At 43.4% G+C, this 24,925-nt stretch overlaps 2 protein-coding genes across 2 annotated transcripts; both read right to left on the bottom strand.

Moving 5' to 3' along the window:
- Window positions 1–12,882: 12,882 nt before the first annotated feature.
- Window positions 12,883–13,897, bottom strand: LOC147961045 (uncharacterized). The gene is made up of 2 exons (XM_087534391.1): window positions 13,085–13,897; window positions 12,883–12,911 (listed from the first exon to the last, which is right to left on the bottom strand). The coding sequence occupies exons 1-2, from the start codon at window positions 13,587–13,589 to the stop codon at window positions 12,883–12,885; spliced, it is 534 nt and encodes a 177-aa protein (XP_087390517.1). The 5' UTR covers window positions 13,590–13,897.
- Window positions 13,898–21,952: 8,055 nt separating this feature from the next.
- LOC147961044 (uncharacterized) lies at window positions 21,953–23,256 on the bottom strand. The gene is made up of 5 exons (XM_087533650.1): window positions 23,132–23,256; window positions 22,746–23,055; window positions 22,558–22,659; window positions 22,306–22,482; window positions 21,953–22,228 (listed from the first exon to the last, which is right to left on the bottom strand). The coding sequence occupies exons 1-5, from the start codon at window positions 23,254–23,256 to the stop codon at window positions 21,953–21,955; spliced, it is 990 nt and encodes a 329-aa protein (XP_087389776.1).
- Window positions 23,257–24,925: the final 1,669 nt, after the last annotated feature.

Raw genomic sequence — 24,925 nt, 5'->3', positions numbered from 1 at the left:
ACAATGACAAGGGAACACATACACAATTTTCCTGATTTGTTTCTCATTGCAATGCTTTATCGAGGAATCTCAGGGATGTGTCGATGGGCCAGGGCCAATTAACAATTCCGAACGTTTTTTCTTCAGGTTTTATTTGTTTTTCCTTTTTCTTTTTCCTTTTTCTAATACTTTACTATATATGGTGAATATTTTAGAATATGTTGTTTATAATTTTTTGTAACACTTTTTTTGAAAAAACAATGAAAATAGAAAAAAAGAGAAAAAAAGAAAAGGATCTCTACTATTAAAGGGGCGCTCGTCCCATCGCCTCCACCTCTCACCCGATATTTCCCTCAAACGTTCCTCTCCCTTCTTTGGTTTCCTGTTGGCTTTTTAACCCCAACTTATGTCGCACAAAACAAAATCAACATAAATATCTTAACTTGGAATAATCTAAACCAAATTGATACCTTTCCAAAACCACGTCCTGCATTAACTTAATCTAGTTAAATCAATCTTAACTAAACGAAAACTTTCACGCCATTCCCTAGCCATACTCCCATCAAATTAAATGTTAACTCAATATGTTGTTTATAATCGAGGGTCTGGACATTATTTGGCTAACATAATTTAGCACTTCCATTTATTTTGCTAAGCTTTTGAGTTCAATGGAGGATAGAGTTGGTATGTTGTGTATTATTACCGACTACATGATAGGAAAATAGAGGGCATGTGTGCATGGATAGTGCATCCAGCAAGTGTAGATAAGACAAGGATGGCGCACACCATCATTATGATTCAGCAAAATTACAATTCGATAGAGGGGGATCTTGCCAAAAATGGTGTGCTAGAGTGTGACACCATGAGATTGCTGACGTTCGTTGTGAATAGGTGCACAATATGATCACTATTGGCAAAGGTGGCAAGGAGAGGTGATCACACGAATAAGTCGTTTCAGGCGTGCGGTGATTTATTTCTCCCGTTGCAACACACAGATAATTTTTCTAGCTGCTTGTAATGCATACAAGTTAATTAAAGACAGATTATAAAACGACTTATAATAAGAAAACAAATGTTGAGATATACCGATGTAGAGAGAGAAATAGAGTCCACATACACTCTGTGACAATCGACGTGCCGTCGTTGATTTCTTTACATGAAACCGACCGACCGTCCATGCTTTTCATTCACCGGTCCGTCATCATCTGGCGTGAATCGCAGTGGGGAAACACGCGCGTGCGGCGTAAGCTCGCATTATGGACCTCACCTCTGGTCTCATGGATGTAATCAAACCCAAGCACATGCACGCGAACGTGTACTTCTGGATGACCGGACGACGACCAAGATGACGCGTATGTGCAGCTTCCTTCCATGGCGCTACCTATGGATTGAACTGCGTCTGCGTGGAGGCTACCTACACGATCCGTGCGCTCCATTTATTTGCGAAACAGAGACGTGGATAACTACTGTTCTGTGTTCCGTGGCCTCAGCGGCTGTGGCTGAAAGAGCAGCCTGAACGAGCTGGTTCCCCGATCTCCCCTGCCCGGAAAAAGTCCAAAACAGACCGTGAAGTTGTCGATGAAAGCTAAATCAAATCTTGAACTTTGAATTCCGAAAATTAGCACCCTGAACTCGTAATCCCGGTCTATTTTGGATCCTAGATCAGTTTGGCACACTGGGAATAAGAAAATCCCGGCCGGGATAACCTGCTACTCAGAATTTGGGCCGGCCACTGTAACACAACAAGAAATCATCAACTTCAAAATATATTCGCGCATTTCTAAAATTTTCAGAAGTTAAAAATATTCCTGTTTTCTATTTATCGCACAAATTTTATTCCTTTTGTGTTTTTAGTTTTATTTGGAATTTTGAAATTCTATTCGCATTTTTAAAACCGTTTGTGATTTCAAAAAAAAAAATTCTAAAAAATGTTCAGAATTTCAACAGTTTTTCACCTGCTATGAAAATGTTTCAGATTTTGAAAAATTGTGTCACATTTTATAAATAATGTTATTATAATTTTTTAAATAATGTTTTAAACATAATTTTTTTTCTGAAATCTGAACTTAATTTTAAAGTGTGAATGCTTTTTGATAATTTTAAAAATAGTAACAAATTAGCGCGCGCGTGCGACACTGCTAATGGGCCGGCCCAATTCAGCAAATACCGGCTAAGTCCTCTCAAGGTTTGAAATAGAACGGGATAATAGAGTTTGGTGTGCTAATTTCAGAGATTGAGAGTTCAGGGTTTGATTTAGCTTTCACCGACCAATTCAAGGTTTGTTTTGGACTTTTTCGCCCCTGCTCTCATCGGTTCCTCTGCCGAGCGGGGCTCAGACGGAGTACTGGCACGTCCACCTGATGGGGTCGGCAAGTCGGCATGTGACGCGGTCCGGCGGTGATGAGCGAGACAGCGACCCACACGAGGCAGGCCGGCCAGTGCGATCTGCACAAGGTTTGCTTGCAAAGAAAATACAGTAGATACTGTACTAGCCAAGCCTAACATCGACACAAACGGATTTATTCGTTGCAGAATGGGTCGAAAAAATTGTTAGATGATGCAAGGGAGAAATAGCCAGTTTTCTAATTCACAACACTCCTGAACCTCTTTTCTTGTGCAAAATAACTTATAAGATGGCATTACAAGAGTAAAGAAAACATGACTATTTGAGCATCATGTTATTATGAACTCACCGGATTGTCGGCAAAGCTTCTATATTGCTGACTTTCCTCTTTCGGAACCATCAGATTTAAGGCCAGCGGTTCAGATTAGATGCTACTCCCTCCATTTCTAAATATAAGCCTTTTTAAAGATTTTAATAGGGTCTACCTACGAAGCAAAATGAGTGAATCTACACTCTAAAATATGTCTATATACGTCTACATGTAGTCCGTACTGAATCGGACATTCAATTCGGTGCCCAGGTTCATTTACATCTGGTGAACAGTAAATTAAAAAAAATATAATAAACAAAACCAACAAAATCTGAAATTATTTTAGGTGGAAGATATTTCAATGTGTGACGTTCGTGCCAAATTTCAGCTTATTCAGACATTTGAGGCGCTTATGAAAAAAACACAGAATCGATCAAAACGGTAAGTGAACAGTAAAAAAATTTACAGCCGCAAAAATTGTCTTTTTTGCTGAGAGGTACTGAAATGTCCAAACTCCGTGAAATTTGGCATGGACTTCACGCAAATCAGCGTCAATCATCACAAAAAAAGATATCGATTTTTCTTTACTATTTTAAATGAATTTACTGTTCACTTCGGGTGTAGGGCCAAAACGCTGCATCCATATTGAAATCTCTAAAATGTGTTATATTTAGAAACAGAGAATACAAAACATATCTACAATATAGTCAAGCATGCCAAAAAAGTGCATTTATGCACTTCTTGACTTCGGATACAATAAAATTGATACGGGTTGTTCATTTTTAATCTAGCATATTCTAGACGCAAAGTCAAGCTATTGTAGCGAGGACTTTACTCTGCAAAGTTGACGAATCTGAACTGCATTATGAATTAACGAGAATTTTATGTCTCTCTTGGCATGAGGGCTTGTTACGCACCTTCTCACATCCCGATACCTCTCTTGCCTAGGCTAAGGAACTAACAAGAGAAGGGATAGGCAATTGCTTGAACTAGCAACCCGAAACCTAAAATGATTCCTCATCTCTCTTAGGATGGGAAATGAGGCATATATAGGATAGACTGGAAGAGAGATTGAGCCGGATTCTAGGGGTAGTTCCACCTCAAAAACACAAAATGATGGGTAAATAGAGAAGGGGAGGTTGGCACCCCATGAGGGAAGGAGTAAATAGAGAATCATACACACTTCACAAATATACATTTCTATCATTCTTCTCAAGTTACCAAATGTTTATGTATATATGTTCGTTTCTATCTTGAACCATGCAGTTGGGTGCTTCTCAATCTGATACGGCATGAGCTTAAAGATATTGCATATAGAAACAATAGCCATGGCCTCTTCCACCATCAAACTAGTAGGCCATTTTTGTTCGATAATGTGAAATTTTATTAATGCATTAAACTATGACACAATAAGTAAAATTGGCCTTCACAACAACATGATGACAAAGTACCGAGAATGCACACAGTCAACATGCTAACAAACACAACATCTAACAAATAAAACAAAACACAAGTGCAATCCCCACAGTCATCACCTTCAACCGATGTACTCACTAGCGCATCTTTGCTTCATGACGATAATACAATTCCATAATCGGCAGAAAGAATGAATGTTGACCGAGACCATATTGCGAAGCAAGTTGTTGAATCTGGACATCCTGCAAATCCCAAATACAGTCTCTCCACATGAAAGAAGTTAGGACGTGACAACCCGCACCCTCTCCAAATGGAATGTCTCCAACGAAGAGGTGGGTTCATAGCTACACATCCACGATCGTAGTGTGGACCTCCGAAAATAACGCATATATTTTCCACCGAGAAGCAACCCAAAATGGGAGCCATAGTGTGACCCTCTGGCATTTCGCCCATTCCAAATATCTCAAGTGAGAAGCATCACCAAAGTTGCATTATCCTGCTTATAACTTGGCATGTCAAGATGGCAGCGTTCCACTAGAATCTGCATCGATGGAAGTGGTTATAATCCACATGATCAAATCGAGGTCAGAAAACCCAAGCCAGGAATTATTGAATGGAAGTTGAGAAGCTGCATTCTGATAAAGGGAATATATCAGTATCCATGCCTTTACCCAAGTGAGTTTAGAAAAGGGATGACGAGCATGAAAATTGTGCTACTAGTTGAAATGTTCTCAGAAACGGACCCCTTCACAAACTGTGCTCGACACAAATTGTATCTGGTAGATAAATTGTCTAGTAGTAATATTAGATAATCAACCATGGGTTGGGTGGATAGGAGGGTGGTTGTACCACAACCCATCAGGGACAACCCATAGGAGGATAGTTAGGAGGTGGTTGTACCACAACCATAGGAATATTCTTTCAGTGGGAGGCACGTTTCCAGCAATAGCAAGCAACTATGTGTTACAGAAAAATTAGGAAACCACTGAAGCTCTACTCCATAGTAAATAACTTGCAAGCCATGTAAGTAAAAGTCGATGTAAGAGAAGACAAAACAAGAGTTCTGTCAAAAATGACACCACATCTAGATTTGTCTTTTTTGTTTCTTAGTGTGTTCTCCGAATTTCTGGGTTATAGACACATTTCTTCCGAACATTCGCATAAAAATCGAAACATTTACATGTGATTTTGTTTTTCAAAATTGGGAGCATGTAAAGGGTGGTATCACATGATATTCCCCCGATAACATGAAACTAAGTGGGACCAAGGGTATCAATCATGGACGGGGATATTATCTTGGGATGGGGAAAACATGACATGTTTAAGTGTCCCTACCACCTCAAGATTGAAATATCTTGCAAATAACTCCAATCAAAATGAATACCACTAAACTAAGAACAATATCAAGCTAGCGAAAATCGGGATCTTACTGTTTGTGTTAGAAACTCTTGGGTCATCGAGATTTTGTACCTCCACTTTGTCTCTGCATACCAAGATGGTGTCGGGCGATTAATTATTCATGTATGTTGTACATTGTGTAATATGGCCATGAAGAAAGAGGAGTCGTGCCTTATTTTAAGAGCATGGTTGTGTTGATTTATCCTCTTGGCTTTTGTTTTCTTTTAGCTTGTGTTTGTTGGTTGTTTTTTTGTACATTATCAATGTTTTGTCATTGTGTTGTTGTAAAGGTTGACTTTACATATTTGCATCAACATGATACATAATAAGATTGCCCATTATCGTAAAACACCCCACCACTTTAATAGTTGTTGTACCACCTTAATGGTACAAGAGGACATCTTTTATGTGTACTATCTTCAAGCTGATACGATACTGAGAAGCACCAAAAGATTTGGTTCAATACCTAATTGCAGAAAAACATATATGCACACAAAATATTCTTAGAAACCTTAGATAAATGATAAGAAATGTGTATTAGTGAAGTATATGCTTCGCTGTATACTCCCGCTCTCATCTCACACTATCCCTCTGCTTTATCGTAGCCTATTACTTTTCTTAAAAAATCAAAATGTATTGAGGTGTAATTAACCCAAGCACCCCACCCGGTCTCTCCGTCCATCCATCCTATATATACCTCACATCCCACCGCAACAAAAATCGTCTATCAAGCGAAGTTTGGGAGCTGCCCGTGCCTCTTCCTCTTCATGCAACAGTAGAGCGGATAGGGCTAATTGCTCTATCCAATCTCTTTTTTGCTTCACTACTCTAGGCACGGGAGGTATTAGGACACTAGAAGGTGCCAAATAGGCCCTTGTATCAGTATGCCATGAGAATAGTAATTAACCCATATTGGCGTGATGCTCAAGAACTCACAATTATCTACTCTTCGCCCGCTATATAATCGATGCTCTTGATCTACTTTGTGGAATTCAGCTGATCTCTTTGACTACCAGATCGCTTGTTTCTCCAATTGTCTCTATACTCATTAGTTCAATAATTCAAAATGGGTGGCACCATAATACACAAATGTGGCGTGTGTGTACCGTTTCTTAAGATCCAACACAGTTGGTGCAATGTTATCGAGTGAACTCTTGCACGACTCACACGTGACAAGTTACATGGCTATCTAGCAGTATGTACAGAAAAACTAGAGCCTCAAAGAACCATCAGTCTAATCACCACTATCACATCTTAGTCTTTGAAGTAATGTACTAACATAATATCTGACCAAAAGAAAATTCTTAAACTGCCACACCTTAAGTCATGTTTGAGCTGCAAATTCATGTCAAATAACATAAGAACCCATTGCCATTCTTGTATGCTTAGAATATGTTGAGTCTAACTATTAAATTTGCATTGTTATGTTATACTATTATATATTCAAAGTACTAAACGGTATAACTTGGAAAAAGATAATTCTGCAAGAAAATGCCACAATAATCAGACACATGAGGCCATTATAGTTTAAAAGGACTCTAAAACAACAACCATTAGTTTTTTTTAGAATATCTCTTTGTCATTGAAGTTGGGGGAAATAACCCACGCATATGCCATTATAAAATACAATTGATCTCTTTTAGTTTTACCCTAAAATTATATACGTAAGTTAGCCATCAGCTCATGATTTTGGATTCACAATTCTAGAGTAGTTAAACACCGATTCATTAATTTTGGTTAGTATGTAAGGATGAAGACACTAAGTTGATGGGCAAGTTATGACATACATTTGGGGAAGATGATCATGTGTAAAGCATATATATACATGAACAAAAAAAATCTAATAATGTAATCTACAATTTATATCACAAATGATGTGGCACGTGGATGAAATGAGCACAAGGTTTAAACTAATATAATCCTTCATGGAAAATTCTCGAGGAGGTGTTTAGAAAGCATCGGATTATTGTTCATGCTTTAGTTATCTAACTACATATTGGTGACCAAACATAAATCCATACACAGACAACAATGTGTGCTTTAAAAAAATTCTAACATTAACACTACCATGGATTATTTTAATATTCCTAGTAAAATGCACGTTTTATTTTCCTAGCAGATTATTTTCTATGATGATATATTTATAAATTCATCCAAATGCATCCATCAAGCAGATAGTCATCGAAACTGTGCGCCCAAGAGCAAGTCAAAATCAAAGAGGAGATCTTTATACTAATATATAAGATCTAGCCGCGCAAATGCGCATGTCATACTACTAGTTTTAAATATGTGTGACACTTTTTAAATCACATGATTTTTCAAAAATACTGAATTTTTATAACTACATGAATATTTCCCCAAACTACCTGAACACATTTTTAAAATACTTGTTTATTTAGATGTACATGCATATTTTTTATTACATGAATATTCTATTACTTTTATTGTAAGTTATAACTAATGACCATTTTTGCTAATTATGTGAACACTTTTTCCACTTTTAGAAATAATTTTAAATGTATGTGACAGTTTTTAAATGACATAAATTTTCAAAAATACAGAACTTTTATAACTACATGAATATTTTCGCAAACTACGTGAACACATTTTGAAAATACATGTTTTTTAGACCTACATGCATTTTTTAAATTTTATTTATTACATTAATATTTTTAAGTTTATTTTTTGAGATGAAAAATGTACCTTATTTAATGGTCCATATCGATTGCTGCCCATTCATTTTAGGTTGTGGGCGACGCCTGGCTCCTGATCACTACAGGCTGATTTATAGGTGTCCCAACTCCCAGCTATGAAAGTTTTATGGTTTGGATTGCTGCTAATATAGGATTTATGAGTATAATATACAGTTTATGAAAAAAGGTCGTCATATGTATCTGCCTTGTCATTTGCTGCTGCTCACGTACTCTTTATTATTTTATTTTACTACGAGGTACGAGGTGCAAATGTTTACAAAAAATAACACCCAAAGAGAGTGTTTGTGTGTGTGTGTTAGAGAGAGAGAGAGAGAGAGAGAGAGAGAGAGAGAGAGAGAGAGAGAGAGAGAGAGAGAGAGAGAGTAAAATGACACACTCGTAGAACGATTTCCCCGTTAGATCATCTGCATTCACCCAAATTCAGGCATCACTCATATTGTTGTTCATAAGGACGGTACACACATATTCGTGAAAACTTTGACATTTCTGTTTCTTAAAATCTCTCAATAGGCAAGCATCACCAAGGTCGCGATAGCCTTCTCATGACTTGCCTTGTTGAGGTGATAGCGGTCTCTAAACACGCTTGTGCGGTTGCATAGACATGCTCACAACTCGCTCAATTCAAAATAATACTATTCCTCAAACATGAAAAATATCAAACCTGCGATTATTGTTTTCGCTAGCATTACTACTGCATGACCGAATATTTGATTTAGGGACTGAAGAGTAAAAACTAAGTACAATTTGTGGACATATAGCTTACCAAACCAATTAAGGATTTAAGTTTTGCTCAAAAAATTAAGGATTTAAGAACACTTGTCCTCGCCGACCTTTTCCTTTCTCCATCGTGTGCAATGAACGTTTCATGGGGCAGCTTCTTCCTTCAGCGGGTTTATTGGATCTGCACCTCCCCGGAAGCGATGAAGGACAGGGACGTCGCAATGGACTGAAATCTCTCAAAAAAGTTATGCGTCATCAGAAACACACTAAACTAGCGATGGCCACAGCTGTTGTCGTCAAATAGTAAATCTTTCGATTGGCAGACAGCGGCCGCTGTCTTGTTTTTCTCGGACGTACATTCGTCCACGTCATGTGTATAACCGATACACCTACCACCAGTGGATGATTACCACATACATATACTCACTGACACATACATATGACATACTGATTACTGAACAAACATTAACACCCGTATATATAACTGATAAAGGTTGGAGACACTACTACAGTTCAGTTCAGTTTTGTGTACTAGAGTTTCAGTTCAGCAACAGCATCATGGCTCAACAGTCGTCAGGCTCAGACACAGGCGGGTGTGCAGAGACGTATGTGTTCTTTTTATAAGATTTCGTGGAAGCGTTCCTACTCCCTCGAGGGGAGCCGCGTGAGTTTATATTGATGAGGCCGATGGCCTTGCCTTGGCGTACAAGGAGAGATACAAGAGTTGGGTTACAATACGAGAGGGAAAGAAAGAGGTTGAGATTACAACGCTAGTTCTAACACCCTCCCTTAATCTCAACTATCCCAAATTAAGACTACTCTTGAACTTTTCAAATGGTCTTGCTGGTAACGCCTTTGTAAAGCCATCAGCCACTTGATCCTTGGAGGGAATAAACCGTATCTCAAGTTTCTTAGCTGCAACTCTTTCTCGCACAAAGTGAAAATCAATTTCTATGTGCTTTGTCCGTGCATGAAATACAGGATTTACAGACAAATATGTTGCTCCCAAGTTATCACACCATAAACATGAGATACGATTTTTCTTGATCCCCAATTCTTCAAGAAGTGATTCAACCCAAATGATTTTAGCAGTTGCATTTGCCAGAGACTTGTATTCAGCTTCTGTGCTTGACCTTGACACAGTGGCTTGCTTTCTAGCACTCCAAGAAATAAGATTAGAGCCAAAGAACACTGCAAAGCCTCCAGTTGATCTTCTGTCATCACTACATCCTGCCCAGTCAGCATCAGAGAATGCACTCACAAGAGAGGAAGTAGACCTTTTGAAATGAAGTCCTATTCCCATAGTATGCTTCACATATCTTATAATCCTCTTGACAGCTGACCAATGTGCAGAAGTAGGTGCATGTAGATATTGACATACCTTGTTGACAGCAAATGAAATATCTGGACGTGTGAGAGTTAGATATTGTAATGCTCCCACAGTACTCCTATACCTTGTGCTTTCCTCCTCTTGAAGTGGCTCACCTTCATATGCTGAGAGTTTTTCTGAGAAAGACAAAGGTGTAGGCACTGGCTTGCAATTCTTCATTCCCATGCGAGACAGAAGCTCAACAATATATTTCTCCTGATTCAACACAATGCCATCTTGAGTTTTCTTGACTTCAATACCTAGGAAGAAATGCAAATCACCTAGGTCTTTCAAGGCAAATTCCGAGCTTAAATCATGTAGGAGAGCATTAGTAGCATTCTGTGAAGAACTTGCAACTATGATATCATCAACATATATAAGCACAAAAATTACCACCCCTGTTTTGTTATAAATGAACAAGGATGTATCAGCCTTGGAAGCAAAGCAGCCAATATATTTCAACTGTAAGCTCAATCTGGAGTACCATGCTCTGGGTGCTTGTTTAAGACCATAGAGTGCCTTGTCAAGCTTGCAAACATAATGTGGTAGCTTCTTATTCTCATACCCAGGTGGCTGTTTCATGAACACTTCCTCTTCCAGAACGCCATGCAAAAATGCATTCTGTACATCTAGCTCGCTTAAACTCCATCCCTTGGATACAGCAATGGCCAACACAAGTCTAATCGTTGCAGCTTTCACAACAGGACTAAAGGTGTCCTCATAATCAATGCCATAACGTTGTTTAAAGCCCTTTGCAACTAGACGTGCTTTATACCTGTCAATGGAGCCATGTGCCTTCTTTTTGATTCTATATACCCATTTGCAATCAATGATATTTTTACCTTTCTGATCTGGTACAAGATGCCAAGTTTTGTTCCTCATGAGTGCTGAATATTCCTCATCCATTGCCTTCTTCCATTTAGGATCATCAAGTGCACTTCTCAACGTTGTTGGCTCTCCTGAAATACACAACATCCCATATGGAATAGTCCCATCTTTTCTTATTTTAGGATTCCGTATACCTTTCTGTAGCCGAGTCATAACTCGTGAAGAAGCCACTGGCTGGACTGCTGGGATACTCGCCACAGAAGATCCACCAGAATCTGCATGTGACACAGCAGGCGAATCTGTCATCCCATGCACAAGAGATCCTATAGTTGCTGGTGTGGTTGCCTCCTCTGTGCACACACGGGTGCCAACCAACCGAGCCGGCGTAGCAGATCCGCTGCCCGACCGTGGCTGCACGCGCACGCGGGGCGAGGGGGATCCGACCCCACTGCTGGTCCCGCCTGGCGCTGATGTGGAGGCGCTGGAATGGCCCGACTGCAGGTCCGCGCTGGAGCTGGCAGGAGCGCGATCCGAGAGCGATTTGGTCGCGCGATCCAAGGACTGGACGCGCACAGGAGTTCCAGGCGCCGCCGGATCATCTTCGTTATCTGCGCCAGGTTCGTCTTCTCCAGCATGCAATATAGGATCAAATTGAGCCATATTTTCGAGATTTTGTTCATTTTGAGCACCGTTTTCTTCAAGGACCTGCACAGGCAATAGAGAAGAACCAGTACCAGCAGAAATATCATCACATTGATTAGTACAATCGTCGCCCCCATGATCAAAAGACCGAAGATGTGAAGGGAGAAGAAGAATTTCTTTGCGGAGAAGTGCACCGGCATTGGGATGAAGGGAGGCAAAGGGAAACACTGACTCATCAAAAACAACATCTCTGGAGATATAGACCCTACCAGTAGGAACATCAAGACATTTGACCCCTTTATGCATGGGGCTATAGCCTAAAAAGACACACTTTTTGGAGCGGAAAGCGAGTTTGCGTGTGTTGTAGGGTCTAAGATTTGGCCAACATGCACAGCCAAAGATACGAAGAGATGTGTAATTGGGTGTGACACCAAGGAGTCTTGTAATGGGTGTTTCAAATTTGGTAACTTTACTTGGAAGCAAATTGATGAGGTATGTGGCAGTTAAAAACGCTTCATCCCAGAATTTAAGTGGCATGGATGCATTGGCTAGTAGTGCTAGCCCCATATCAACTATGTGACGATGCTTTCTTTCAGCAGATCCGTTTTGTTGGTGAGCGTGAGGACACGAGACATGATGGGATATACCAAGTTTTTGGAAGAAAGAGTTCAGTTTTTCATACTCACCACCCCAGTCACTTTGCATAGCAATAATCTTGGAATTCAGTTTGCGTTCAACAAGATTTTGGAAATTGGGAAAGACTTGGAATACATCAGACCTTTTCTTCAATAAGTAAATCCAAGTAAATTTACTAAAATCATCAATAAAGCTTACATAGTATGAAAATCTACCAACTGAAGTTGGAGCTGGCCCCCATACATCTGAAAATATAAGTTGGAGGGGACCAGTAGACACACTAGTAGAGATGGGGTAAGGTAATCGATGACTCTTTGCTTGCTGACACGGATCACAAACTGACTCAATACTATTCTCATAAGAGAGTTTATTTTTGCTAAGAACATATTTAGCTATGACTGAAGATGGATGACCTAAACGACTATGCCACCTTGATGATGATGGCTTGGTGACAATGTTTGCTTGCTTATTAGACCAGGAAGATGATGATGATATGAGTGGTTAGAGGCCTCCCACGCACCGTTCTCTAAGAATGATTCTCCTTGTTCTCAAGTCCTTGACCAAGAAAAAATAGGGATAGAATTCTATAAGAACATTGTTATCAAGGGTGAATCTATGAATGGAAACAAGATTTTTGGATGTTTGAGGAACATGCAAGACATCTTTCAAGTGCAAATTTTTCATGGGGTTTTTAACAATTGAACTACCAATATGAGTGATATTCATACCAGAACCGCTTGCCGTGCGAATTTGGTCGCCTCCGTTGTATTTCTCCCTCATTGTTAACTTGTCAAGTTCTCCTGTAATGTGATTTGTTGCTGCACTGTCGGCATACCAGTTGGTATCCACGCCATAGGAGACAACATGCGCCTCCTTCTCTTCTTGATCGTTCTCTTCATAGTGCCACCAGCAAACACGTGCACCTCTTGGATGATGTTTGTAGCAAATCTGACATTCAGAGTAGTCATGTTGCTGCTCGCGCACCTGCTGTTGTTGTTGCTGTCGAGGCCGTCCCCTGAAGCCGCCGCCTCCATTGGCAGGAGAGGGCTGGCGGTCACCGCGATCACCGCGGCCGCGCCCCCTGCCTCCTCGCCCGCGAGCCCTGCCGCGGGACTGACCGCGGACTCTGTAGACCGCGTTTGCAGATGAATGAAAACCGCCTGAGGAGGAGTCGCCTAGCATCTCCATCCTTTGATCGAAGGCAGATATTTGAGCGAAGAGATCGTCCGCCATGATAGTGCCCTTGACAGCGCCGATCGCCGCCACCACAGAATCGTAGTCGCGGTCCAGCCTGCAAGGATATAATCCACCATCTCTGGATCAGATACGGGACGCCCACCAGCAGCTAGTTCATCCCCAAGACTCTTCATCTTTGCCATGTACGCCGAACTTGACATGGTGCCCTTTTTGGTATTTGTGATTGCAATTCTCAGATTGGTGATCCGGGACTGTGATTGTGAGGCGAAGAGGTTTGTGACTGTTGTCCAGAGCTCGAAGGTGGAATCCTTCCCGACGACCTGTGCGAGAATCTCTGGAGACATGGAGTTGAGGAGGTATGACAGGACCTGCTGGTCTTTGGCGATCCAGGGCCCGTACAGGGGATTCGGCTCTAGGGCCGTGGTCTTGTCCGCCTTCATGACCTCCACCATCTTGGGAGGAGCGGCGTCAGAATTGTCCAGGAGCCCCGTGACCTGCGCACCTCGCAGGGCCGGGAGAACCTACGTCTTCTAGAGGATATAGTTTCCTCGTGTAAGCTTCTCAGATGGCGACGAGCCGAGGTTGAGGGCGACGCTGGCTGAGGAAGACATGGAGACGACGATGATGTGTGATCTAGGGTTTCGATATGTAGCTAGATGTGTTGGGAAGAGGTGGCTCTGATACCATATAGGATTTCGTGGAAGCGTTCCTACTCCCTCGAGAGGAGCCGCGTGAGTTTATATTGATGAGGCCGATGGCCTTGCCTTGGCGTACAAGGAGAGATACAAGAGTTGGGTTACAATACGAGAGGGAAAGAAAGAGGTTGAGATTACAACGCTAGTTCTAACACTCTTTTGTTCCCGAACTGAAGCTGCCTTTTCCTTTCCAGTGATGTTGTAATTGGACGGATGAGGTCTCTTCACCAATCACTTCAGCACCTTTAATTTGCATATCCCATCCCCTCTAGAACTGTATTCTTAGTCCCAAGCATGCTCATGCATCCAACGACTAATTTGTCTTGTATCAAACCCAAAAGAAAGGTGTAGCGTCAAGAGGAATCTTTGGACTAACTGCAGAGTTAAAAGATGAGAGTATCTTCCCATAGTTAACAGCTCACATCTATCTAATGCATCCATGGTTAGCACATTTTTCATTCTGATGGCTGAAAGTGAGAGATGTCCCCTACTTCGAAAGGTATGTATAGATGACCCTCATCCTTGGAAATGACCCTCATTTTGATGTCCTATAAAATCCTTTTCTGATGTTAGCCTTTTGCGGCAGCTGTAGTTTAGTTTAGACTTCAGCCGCGCTTGGATTAGGTGTAAAATAATACGGAGGTGTTTTGTTTACAGGTGTAACTTACCGGCCGATGAGCAATTTCCACCCGGAAACAAAATGACCGACCGAGGCATGTATTTTTTACCGAGGTATCTGAAACAGAAACGCTGATCTAAACAAGGCCTTCCCCTTTTACTGTTTGCACAGATAAAGATGTACTTTCTTTTATTTATATTTGTTCCCTTATCATTGTGAGAGTGCGGCAGAAATCACATATTTGACCTGAGGGCCAAAACAAATCACAAACTGACCTTGTTCCGAAAAAATTTCACTCTGCTGACCCTTTCGTTTGGCGCCCGACAGCTGGGCACCACACACTACTATGCAGCGCCTCTCTCTTGGGCGTCGCACCTCCTGCCAGCGTGGCAGCCCTGGTCCAGTTGCGGCCCCACAGACAGCACTGCAGCGCCTCAGGCTTAGGCGCCACACTTGTAATGTGTAGCACCTAGCTCTTGGGCGCTGCACAGGCTGTGTTCCACTTAGGTTGGCCCCACCCTCTCTCCCATCCCACCCCCACCCCACACACCCCACCCCACACAAACCCTTAGCCTTGCGCCCCTCCTCTCTTCCCCTCTCCCCCCTCTCAAATCCTTCTCAAATCTTGCAAATCCGAAGTATTTGACCGTGGATTTCGAAGCCAACCCCTCCCTTAAGGTAATCTCCTTCGATCCCCTCGTTTTCATCCATAGGAATTGTCACATTTGCTCAAATCTTGCTACTTTGGGGAAACCCTAGTTTTGGCTTGGATTTGCAAATTTGTATTGAATCATGTTATGTTTCTTTGCTAATTTGGGTTGGTTAGGCTTTCATAGTATGCTAGGGTTAGGGTTATGTGTGTTTGATGTTGGTGTTAGGGTTATGCTATGGTTAGGGTTGTGGTTATTGTTAAGTGGGGGTTAGGGTTATTAATTCATATATATGTTATGGCATATGTATTTTGTGTAAATATTTTTGTTAAGTACTTACTTGATATATGTGTGTTTTTTATTATTGTAGGGATGGGGAGAACATGTGTTTATGTTCATCATGTGGATAAAGAGGCCTTTTTGAAAGGCAATGTTGAGCCGGACCTGGATGAGCTTGACATGGTGTTTGAGAGTAGTCCAAGCTATGCGGAGCTCTTGGACCAAGTGAGGAAGGATTTGAATTGGATGGACCCAAGTGACGTTGTTGAGTTCGAGGGAAGGCATAATGTTGGTTTTGGAATGCACATCCGTTGGAAGACAATGCGTGTGAACTCCGAGCAACGTTGGGTTGCATACAAGGAGACGGTTGCCGAATCTCTAGACAAGGCTCTTGAGTTATTTGCCTCCAAGAAGGTTGAGTCTACTTTGAATTTGGACTTGAACCGGAACCCCTCCCCGTTGGTTGCTAGCACTCCACCACCCATGAACCAAGATCAAATGAGTGAACCTCATTTCACGCAACAAGATTGGCCAACATTGAGCCCGACTCCAAACAACCAAAATGAAGGTTTTGAAGAGGAGAATGATGAGTACGAGGAGGATGACAACGAAGTTGATCTCCATGACAACAATGTGGGTGATCTCGACCAATATCATGTGCAAGAGACAATGGACCAATCCATCCGTTTTTCCCGTGCATATGCATCGGACTCGGATGACGATGGTCCCGATGAAGAAGTTAATGAGGAGGGGTTCACACCGAAGGAGGCCCAAGCATTCAAGAAGGTATTTGGGAGGGATCACAAGAAACCATTGTTCAAGGATCTTAGTCTCGCGGATGAAGCCGTTGTGGATGGTGGCAAATGCATATCTCTTGGAGCTAGGCCAAGTTCTCACCGTGATTTGGAAGACGGCAAGAACAGGATATATCCCGGTTGTGAGTTTCAATCCTTCTTGGAATTGAAGATGTGGCTCGACAACTACTCGGTTACGCATTATCGTCCACATAAAGTGGCCAACTCGGACGTCAATGTGCGTTACACGGTGAAATGTGAAGTGCCAAGTTGTCCATGGATTGTGCGTGCAAGGCCATGGAAAGGAGGTCCCACTTGGCGCATAGTGAGTTGTCTACCAAATCACATGTGCCGGCACAAGAATGTGGATGGCAAGCTTGTGTACCAACAACACAGACAACTCATGTCCGAGTTCATCGCTTATAGGCTTTCCAACCAAATATCCACACTTCCAACAATGAGCATCAAGAGTGTCATTGACCTTGTGAAAGCCATCTTTCATTACAAGGTGAAGTATGACAAGACATGGAAGGCAAAGCAAGCCGCATTCAAGATGTTGTATGGCAATTGGGAGGAAGCATACAACCGACTCCCTAGGTTGTTGTTAGCTATGGCCACCACAAACCCATGCATGGTTCACGTGGTTGAGCCTCATGGGCACCAAACATTGATTCACAACGGGAGGACCGTCCGAGTATTTGGCCGTGCATTTTGGGCCTTTGAGCAATGCGTGAGGGCTTTTGAGCATTGTCGGCCCGTCATCGCCATTGATGGCACGTTCTTGACCGAACAATACAAGGGCACTTTATTGGTTGCAATAGCAAGTGATGCCAATAACCGGGTGTTGCCTTTGGCTTTCGCTTTGGTTGAGGTGGAGAACAATGATAACTGGGAGTGGTTCTTGCGTCAATTGAGAACAAGGGTATTACCGGCTGAAAGGGAAATTTGTGTCATATCGGATCGCCATCCAGGAATTCTAAATGCGGCGGTGGTTGACATTCCCGGACATAGAAAGTTGCACCATCGATGGTGCATGAGGCACTTTTGTGCAAACTTCTATAGGGCATGTGGTATCAAGGAGTTGGCCGATGATCTTCAAGATTGTTGTCTCGCTTTCACCAACAAGCGGTTTGCCACATTGTTCAATGCATTTCTCAGACACAAGAAACTTGACCCCGGTGGTCATGAATTTCTCAGTAAGAACATTGTCGAAAGGAATATGTGGGCACGTGCTTTCGATGAAGATGGCCGGAGGTACGGTCAAATGACAAGCAATATGGCAGAATGCTTCAATAAGGTGCTCAAGGGTGTACATGCATTACCCGTGACGGCAATAGTTCAATACACATTTGACAAGATGAATGGATACTTTTTGAAGTATTCAATGGAGACGGATAAGCAGATTGCTGGTGAGAACAAGGATAAGCACAAGTACTATTTCCCACCAAGGGTTGAAGAATGGTTGGACTTTCAATCACGAAAGGCAGACTCCCAAGAAGCTGTACTATATGACGACAATGAGTGGAAGTATGAGGTGAAAGAGCCTGGAGGAACCACAAACGATGGGCACCAACACGGAGGCCGCGCTTTCAAGGTCTCCCTAACACGGTGTGATTGCAGCTGCATGAGGCCATCGTTGCTTCATCTCCCATGCTCGCACTTGTTAAATGCAGCCCGTGTTAGGAATGTGGACGTCAATCACCCTCTTACCGTGAGGGAGTCCAAGTTCTCAATCATGACGGTAAAGAATACATGGGCTCCCCGGTTTCAGCCATACTTGGACCAATCACAATGGCCGGAGTATCATGGAGTTCAACTATGGCCGGACCCGGAATTGAAGGTCGTTAGACGGGGAAGACGTAAGACAAAGCGTCTTAGAGGTGACATGGACGGATGGGGCCGTGGTGGCGGTGGAGAATACGGCACCGACCAATTCCAAGAGCCTCGTGAGCAATCCCGTTGTGGGGACTGCAGTCATGGGGGACAGAACACAAGAACTTGTCCCAAATCAAGAAAAAGATCAAATAAAAATGATGCAAGCACAAGCCAAGCAAATGATAGCCAACCAAGTCAACCAAGGAGTAGCCAGCCAAGTCAAACAAGCCACCGAGGCACTAGGAAACAAAGAGGCCGTGGTGGTGGTAGAGGCCATGGTGGTGGTAGAGGCCATGGTGATGGCCTAGGCCGTGGGGATGGTCTTGGCCGTGGTGAAGGCCTAGGCCGTGGTGATGGTCTAGGCCGTGGTGGTGGTGGTAGAGGCCGTGGTGAAGGCCTAGGCCGTGGTGACGGTCTTGGCCGTGGTGGTGGCAGAGGCCGTGGTGGTGGTCTAGGCCATGGTGGCGGGAGAGGCCATGGTGGCGGTAGAGGCCGTGGTGGTGGTCTAGGCCATGGTGGTGGTAGAGGCCATGGTGGTGATCTTGGCCTTGGCGGCGGCCGTGGTGGAGGAATGTTCACTTGGCTCAATGGACCATTGCCGTATGTGACTTACTATGATCTTGTTCTTTTGGCTCAATGCTTGTGTTGTCATTTTGCATTGTGTGACTAACTATTATATTGACATTTTCATAGGTATGGAAACAATGAAGGGGGTGGAGGACACGGAGGCGAAAGGTGAGCTCCCTTGGTGGTCGGAGGAGGGAGAAGAAGAAGAAGAAGAAGAAGAAGAGAGGAAGAAGAAGGGACACGGACCATGACCTTTTCTATGAACCAAAATGTGTGCTACTATGTGATATGAGACATAAATGACTATGTCTTTTTGGCTAAATGTTTGTGTATGACTATGTGATTGGACAACTCTATTGCTATGTGTGTATGAGTATGTGATTTGGACTACTATATGTGCTATGTCTTATTTCTGTGTTTTTGGACTAGTACATGTGATTTGGATATGATTATGTGCCATCTATGTGAATCACAAAACATAAAAATCACGTTGTATATGAAAACAGCAGATAGTGTAGCGCCTAAGGCCGAGGCGCTGCACATTACAGTGCAGCGCCCCTCCCTTAGGCGCTGCATACTGACTTAGCAAATTTTTGGGTGCAAAAGCTACTGGAACGCTTCTGTTGCTCTCTGGACTGGAATGTCCAGCCGTGCAGCGCCTAAGGGAGAGGCGCCACACACCACAGTGCAGCGCCTCGCCCTTAGGCGCTGCACTGCTGGACATCTCAGTCCAGAGAGCAACAGAAGCGTTCCAGTAGTTTTTGCACCCAAAAATTTGCTAAGTCAGTATGCAGCGCCTAAGGGAGGGGCGCTGCACTGTAATGTGCAGCGCCTCACCTCTGGGCGCTGCACAGTACAGAGCAGCGCCTATCCCTTGGGCGTTGCACACTCACTTAGCAATTTTTTGGGCAGAAAACATACTGGAAGCTTCTGTTGCTCTCTGGACTGGGATGTCCAGTAGTGCAGCGCCTAAAGGGTAGGTGCTGCACTGTGGTGTGTGGCGCCTCTGTCTTAGGTGCTGCACGGCTGGACATCTATTTGCTGCACTCATCCCCCTCCCACCCATCCCCACCCCACACACCCCCACCCCCACACAAACTGGAAGCTCAGTGCCTCCCCTCTACCCTCCTCTCTCCCCCTCTCAAATCCTCCTCAGATCCGGAGTATTTGACCATGGATTTCGAAGCCAAACCCTCCCTTAAGGTAATCTCCTCCGTTCCCCTCGTTTTCATCCATAGGAATTGTCACATTTGCTCAAATCTTGCTACTTTGGGGAAACCCTAGTTTTGGCTTGGATTTGCAAATATTTGTTGAATGATGTTAAGTTTCTTTGCTAATTTGGGTTGGTTAGGCTTTCATAGTATGCTAGGGTTAGGGTTATGTGTGTTTGATGTTGGTGTTAGGGTTATGCTATGGTTAGGATTGTGGTTATTGTTAAGTGGGGGTTAGGGTTAACCAAGAATTATCGGTTTTGTAGGCATGGCTTCATCTGGTTCCATGACGAGGCCACCGTGTGCTAACCAAGAAGACATGCCGAACAAGTGGGAGGACACATCTTTGGACAAGGTGAAGGAGAGAGATGCCAACATCCCGCCATGTTGGTGTGGAGATGTTTGCAAGGCGAAGGTATCCACCGACCGAAATAAATCATGGATGGAAGGGCGGAGATATTTTGTATGCCCGAACTATGCTTATGATCGTGCACTTCCAACTAACGCCTATGACCAACCACCGGTAAGCTCGAGAAGTAAAATGTTACTATCAAATGTGTGTCAACACTAACAAAAAATTTGTATGCAGTCACCGCCTCCTCTATGCAAGTACTTCACGTGGATAGATCTTGAAGTGCCAGAAGATGTCAAAAAGGACCAATACCAAGATTGTCTTAGGCGGCAACGGCGGTTCGAAGAATCGTTTCGAAGAGGCTTGGAGGAAGAGCGTCGTCAGAAGGAGAGGATGGAGCAGAAGAAACGAGAGGAGGAGAGGGCACGCCAAGCGAAACTTGCTCGTGAGGAGGAGAGGGCAAGAAAGCTTGCAAAGGCTCGCGAGGCGCAAGAGGAGGACTCGGCCCATGACAAGAAGGGGAAATGGCCTCGCTCTACTCAGTAGGGACTTCGCTTCGGTGCACTCGTCGTGAACTTGTGAGGGCATGTGAGATGTTGGTGAACTATCTTCTAGGGCAAGCTGCCATTTGTCATTTGTAATGAATGTGTCGTGAACCATGTCATAGTAACGTTTGAATTGTCTTAAGTTATGAACTCGTCGGCATAAAATTTTTGTTTGTTCAAATTGCTGTGATGATGCAGTCATTGTAAGTATTATGATGTTCCGGTGAAATGAATGTGCTGTCAACTCTGTTTTTGCAGTAACCAACCATGCAGCGCCCAGAACAAAGGCGCTGCACTGTTCTATGCAGCGCCGAACGAACGGGCGTCACACTGTAACGTGCAGCGCCTTGCTCTGGGGCGCTGCACTATGACTTGGTAATTTTCGTGGATCGTCAGTGCTCAAAGCCTTCTGTGGCCCTATGGGTAGCCATGGCCAGTGAAGCAGCGCCTATGAGACGGGCGCTGCACTGTGAGGTGCAGCACCTAGGCGTTGGGCGCTGCATAGTACAGTGAAGCGCCTGACTGTCAGGCACTGCAGTGCTGTTAACTGCCAAACTGCAGAAACAGATTCCATTTTGGCAAATACAAATACTGAACAATTCAACTGAACAAAGACAACATCATTTAGGACAAATACTGAACAAAGACAACTAATAACTTGAACATCACATCATTTAGGACAATTCAACGTTACTACTAGTTCGCAAACACAAATACTACAATAGTAAGAGTTCACCAACATATAACATAACCCAACAAGTTCATCAACCTAACGAAACGGCTACAAGAGAGCACTTCCATAGTAACAAACACTAATGCCTTCCGCGCGTGTTCCTGGTGCCACGCCTGCAGGCAATCTTCTTCTTCCTGGGTGGACGAGCCTCCTCTTCCTGCACTTCCTCCTCCGCCTCCGCCTCCGCCTCATGATCCAAGCTAGCCATCCGCGAGGTCCCTACGACCACCTTTGGGTTGCCTCTGTTGCCAAAGTCGTTGGGCGTGTACCGGCGTCTGGGCTGCCTAGGCTTGAACACATATGGGGACCAAAGTTGAGCGTCCGCCAAAGTCATGTCATCATCAAGCTCATCGCCCTATCACACAATCAAACAATATGGTGAAGACCGACGTCGTAATCAAGTGAGAATCACATCTAAAGGATTAGTCATACCTCTTGGGTGACCGCACCCTCATCATCCTGATAAGCATATGAGGAACTCACATCGTCCCTCTGATGGTGAGATGAGGGGTCTGATGGTGTACCAGACCTAGAGGCAGATGGTTCATCAAATTCGGGATCACGGCAACCGAGAAGATTCGATAACCACCTTAACTTCCTGGCCTGACGCTGTAACATGAACAAGTGTGGAAGATATGAAACTCCGCAACATAGACTACCTCTCATAGTGAATGCGATTTGTACCTTGAGGAATGCTCGTAGTGAACCATCATCATTGCCTTTTCCAACTGGTGTTTCCTCCAGAATAGACTGGCTCTCATCAGCTGCTTTCTTGATCTCGGTGCGCTGCGGATGAGAAAGAATGAACACGTTAGCCATTCAAACATGTGTAATACGGACAACAGGAAAGTAAAGAAGAAACACTTTATCACATAGTTAATCACCGGAACAGCAGGGACTCCGTGCCCTACCCTGACATCTCTGTTGTACTTCCCCTTTGATTGATCCTCAAAGTTTACGGGTTCTTCAAGAATATCCTCATTATATGCCGGCGGGCATATCTCAACTCGAGTATTTTCAAGAAGCCATCTTATGTAGTTATCAAAAGCAAGTGGACTATGCTCACGAAGCTTGGCGCGTGCACTGCTACGAGCTTCCTCCACACAAAGCTGGAAGCGGGTAACATACGAAGCATGATGCTTGTCCCAGTCCTTTATCTTCCGCTGCCTTCTCCTGTCCAACCTGCATGGTACAAAACCAAACATTAGAAAAATCAAGGAGTGACGATGCTTAGTCAATACGGTTCATGCTCTCTTACCTATGAAGTGCTTTGTCCGTATCCACCCATTCCGGCGGGTGAGGCTGGAACAGACCAAACTGATGACACACGCGATGTGGCAAATGAAACTCAACAACCCAGTTGCATATCAGTGGGCACCGCATACGCTAGAGATCCCTATCCCGCAAGCACATCGGGTTGATGGTAAACTCCGGGGTGTACCCAAGTCTGTCATCGGCGCCATATGGCTGCCATTCCACCTAAGAAATAGGGCAACAATGCAAAATTGGTGAATTTTTTTCAGGCAAACATGAGAAATGACTGAAGTAATGACCTCATTACCTGCTCAGGCGTAATCGTGTCCAAATCGGCAACGTACTTCTGGTACATGATATTGACATCGTTCGTCATCTCGGAAACCACATCCCACTTGTAAGCCCAAGTGGGGCGCCGTAATTCGTCATCTTCATCTTCATACCAAGGATTAAACCTGACTCTCTTTAGGCGTCCAACAGGCAGACGCTCCCAGCTCCATACAAAAAGTAGAAGCATATTACCACCAATGCCTGCACTACCTGTGATCCTGCAACACGCATCGTCCAGCTGCATATGAAAGAAAAACAATGTTAACTTGACAGCAAGCTTGCATTGCTAATGAAGAAATGAGTTGATCACAAAACAAACCAACTACCTGTCGGTACAAGTAGGCAAGAGTCGCCGAACCCCAGCTCCATTTGCTATCGAAGACGGTCAACGCCTTCAGCCACATCCATGGAGCGTTCTTGCCAGTGGAGTTAGGAAACAAAGTCCTCGACACAACATACCACATGTAGACACGAGCATGTGTCTGGATCACATCATCAGTGGCATCCGGAGGGCACGTCGCAAAGTGAGTTTGAATCCACGTGAAAGCAGCTCCGGCTGCTTTCCTTTCCTTCTTCTTCTTCTTCTCTTCTCCCTCCTCTACATCAGCCTCAGCCTCGGTAGGAGCCATATCGATAAGAGCAATCATCTGCTCGCGCCACCCATCAGAATCAATGCTCATACAGAGAGGCATCCCGTCGATAGCAAGACCGGTGATCAACGAGACATCCTCGAGCATCACGGTCATCTCCCCAGTCCGAAGATGGAAACCATGCGTCTCCGGCCTCCACCGATCAGCAAGAGTGGACACCAGTGGAGCGTTCAGATTCGGCGTGGACCGGCTGACCAACTGAATCCACGGGAGTAGTCCTGCCTGCTTGATGTACGGTGTGTACCGCTCATCGTAAGGCATGGCAGGACCAGAGACCCCGTGATACAGAATCTTCAAAGGTTCAAGCTTCTGCAAAAAACAAGTAATGACAAATCTTAGGGCATGTAAATTTCAACTTAAGGCAAAATATTTAGATTACTCGTTATTACCATCTCCTTCTCGCGCATCATGTAGGCCCGGTGTTTCGTGTCGTAGACATCGTCGAGAAGCCAAACCATCCTCACAAAGTTCAAACAATAAACATATATGAGTTCATCTTCATCTCAAATATCGGTATACACTAAACATCTAATATGTGTTCAATTACAAGAATCTCAACATCTCCTTCTCACACAATGAATATGTCATATGTGTTCAAATAAACTCAACATCTAATATTTCAAATAAAATCAACATCTAATATATATCTAAAAAAACAGATCATATATCTCTACAAAACTCAACATCTCATTGTTATCTATATAAATAGGCATCTCATATATATATATATATATATATATATATATATATATATATATATATATATATATATATATATATATAAACAAAACAATCTAGGGTTTCACTAACAAGAACTA

The sequence above is a fragment of the Triticum urartu genome, chromosome 7A, assembly GCF_056163025.1.
Source record: "Triticum urartu cultivar PI428250 chromosome 7A, HENAU_Tu73, whole genome shotgun sequence".
NCBI classification, from domain to species: Eukaryota; Viridiplantae; Streptophyta; class Magnoliopsida; order Poales; family Poaceae; genus Triticum; species Triticum urartu.
This window is presented reverse-complemented; position numbering and strand designations above follow the sequence as displayed.

Bases quoted from the DNA above. Each gene is read 5' to 3' on its own strand.
- LOC147961045 (XM_087534391.1), bottom strand. From the start codon at position 13,589: ATGGCGGACGATCTCTTCGCTCAAATATCTGCCTTCGATCAAAGGATG. The intron at 12,912-13,084 runs GTATGAATATCA...TTCTTGGTCAAG, and splicing joins TCGCACGGCAAGCGGTTCTG to GACTTGAGAACAAGGAGAAT.
- LOC147961044 (XM_087533650.1), bottom strand. From the start codon at position 23,256: ATGCGGTGCCCACTGATATGCAACTGGGTTGTTGAGTTTCATTTGCCA. The intron at 23,056-23,131 runs GTAAGAGAGCAT...TGTACCATGCAG, and splicing joins ACGGACAAAGCACTTCATAG to GTTGGACAGGAGAAGGCAGC. The intron at 22,229-22,305 runs GTATGACTAATC...ATTGTGTGATAG, and splicing joins AGGGTGCGGTCACCCAAGAG to GGCGATGAGCTTGATGATGA.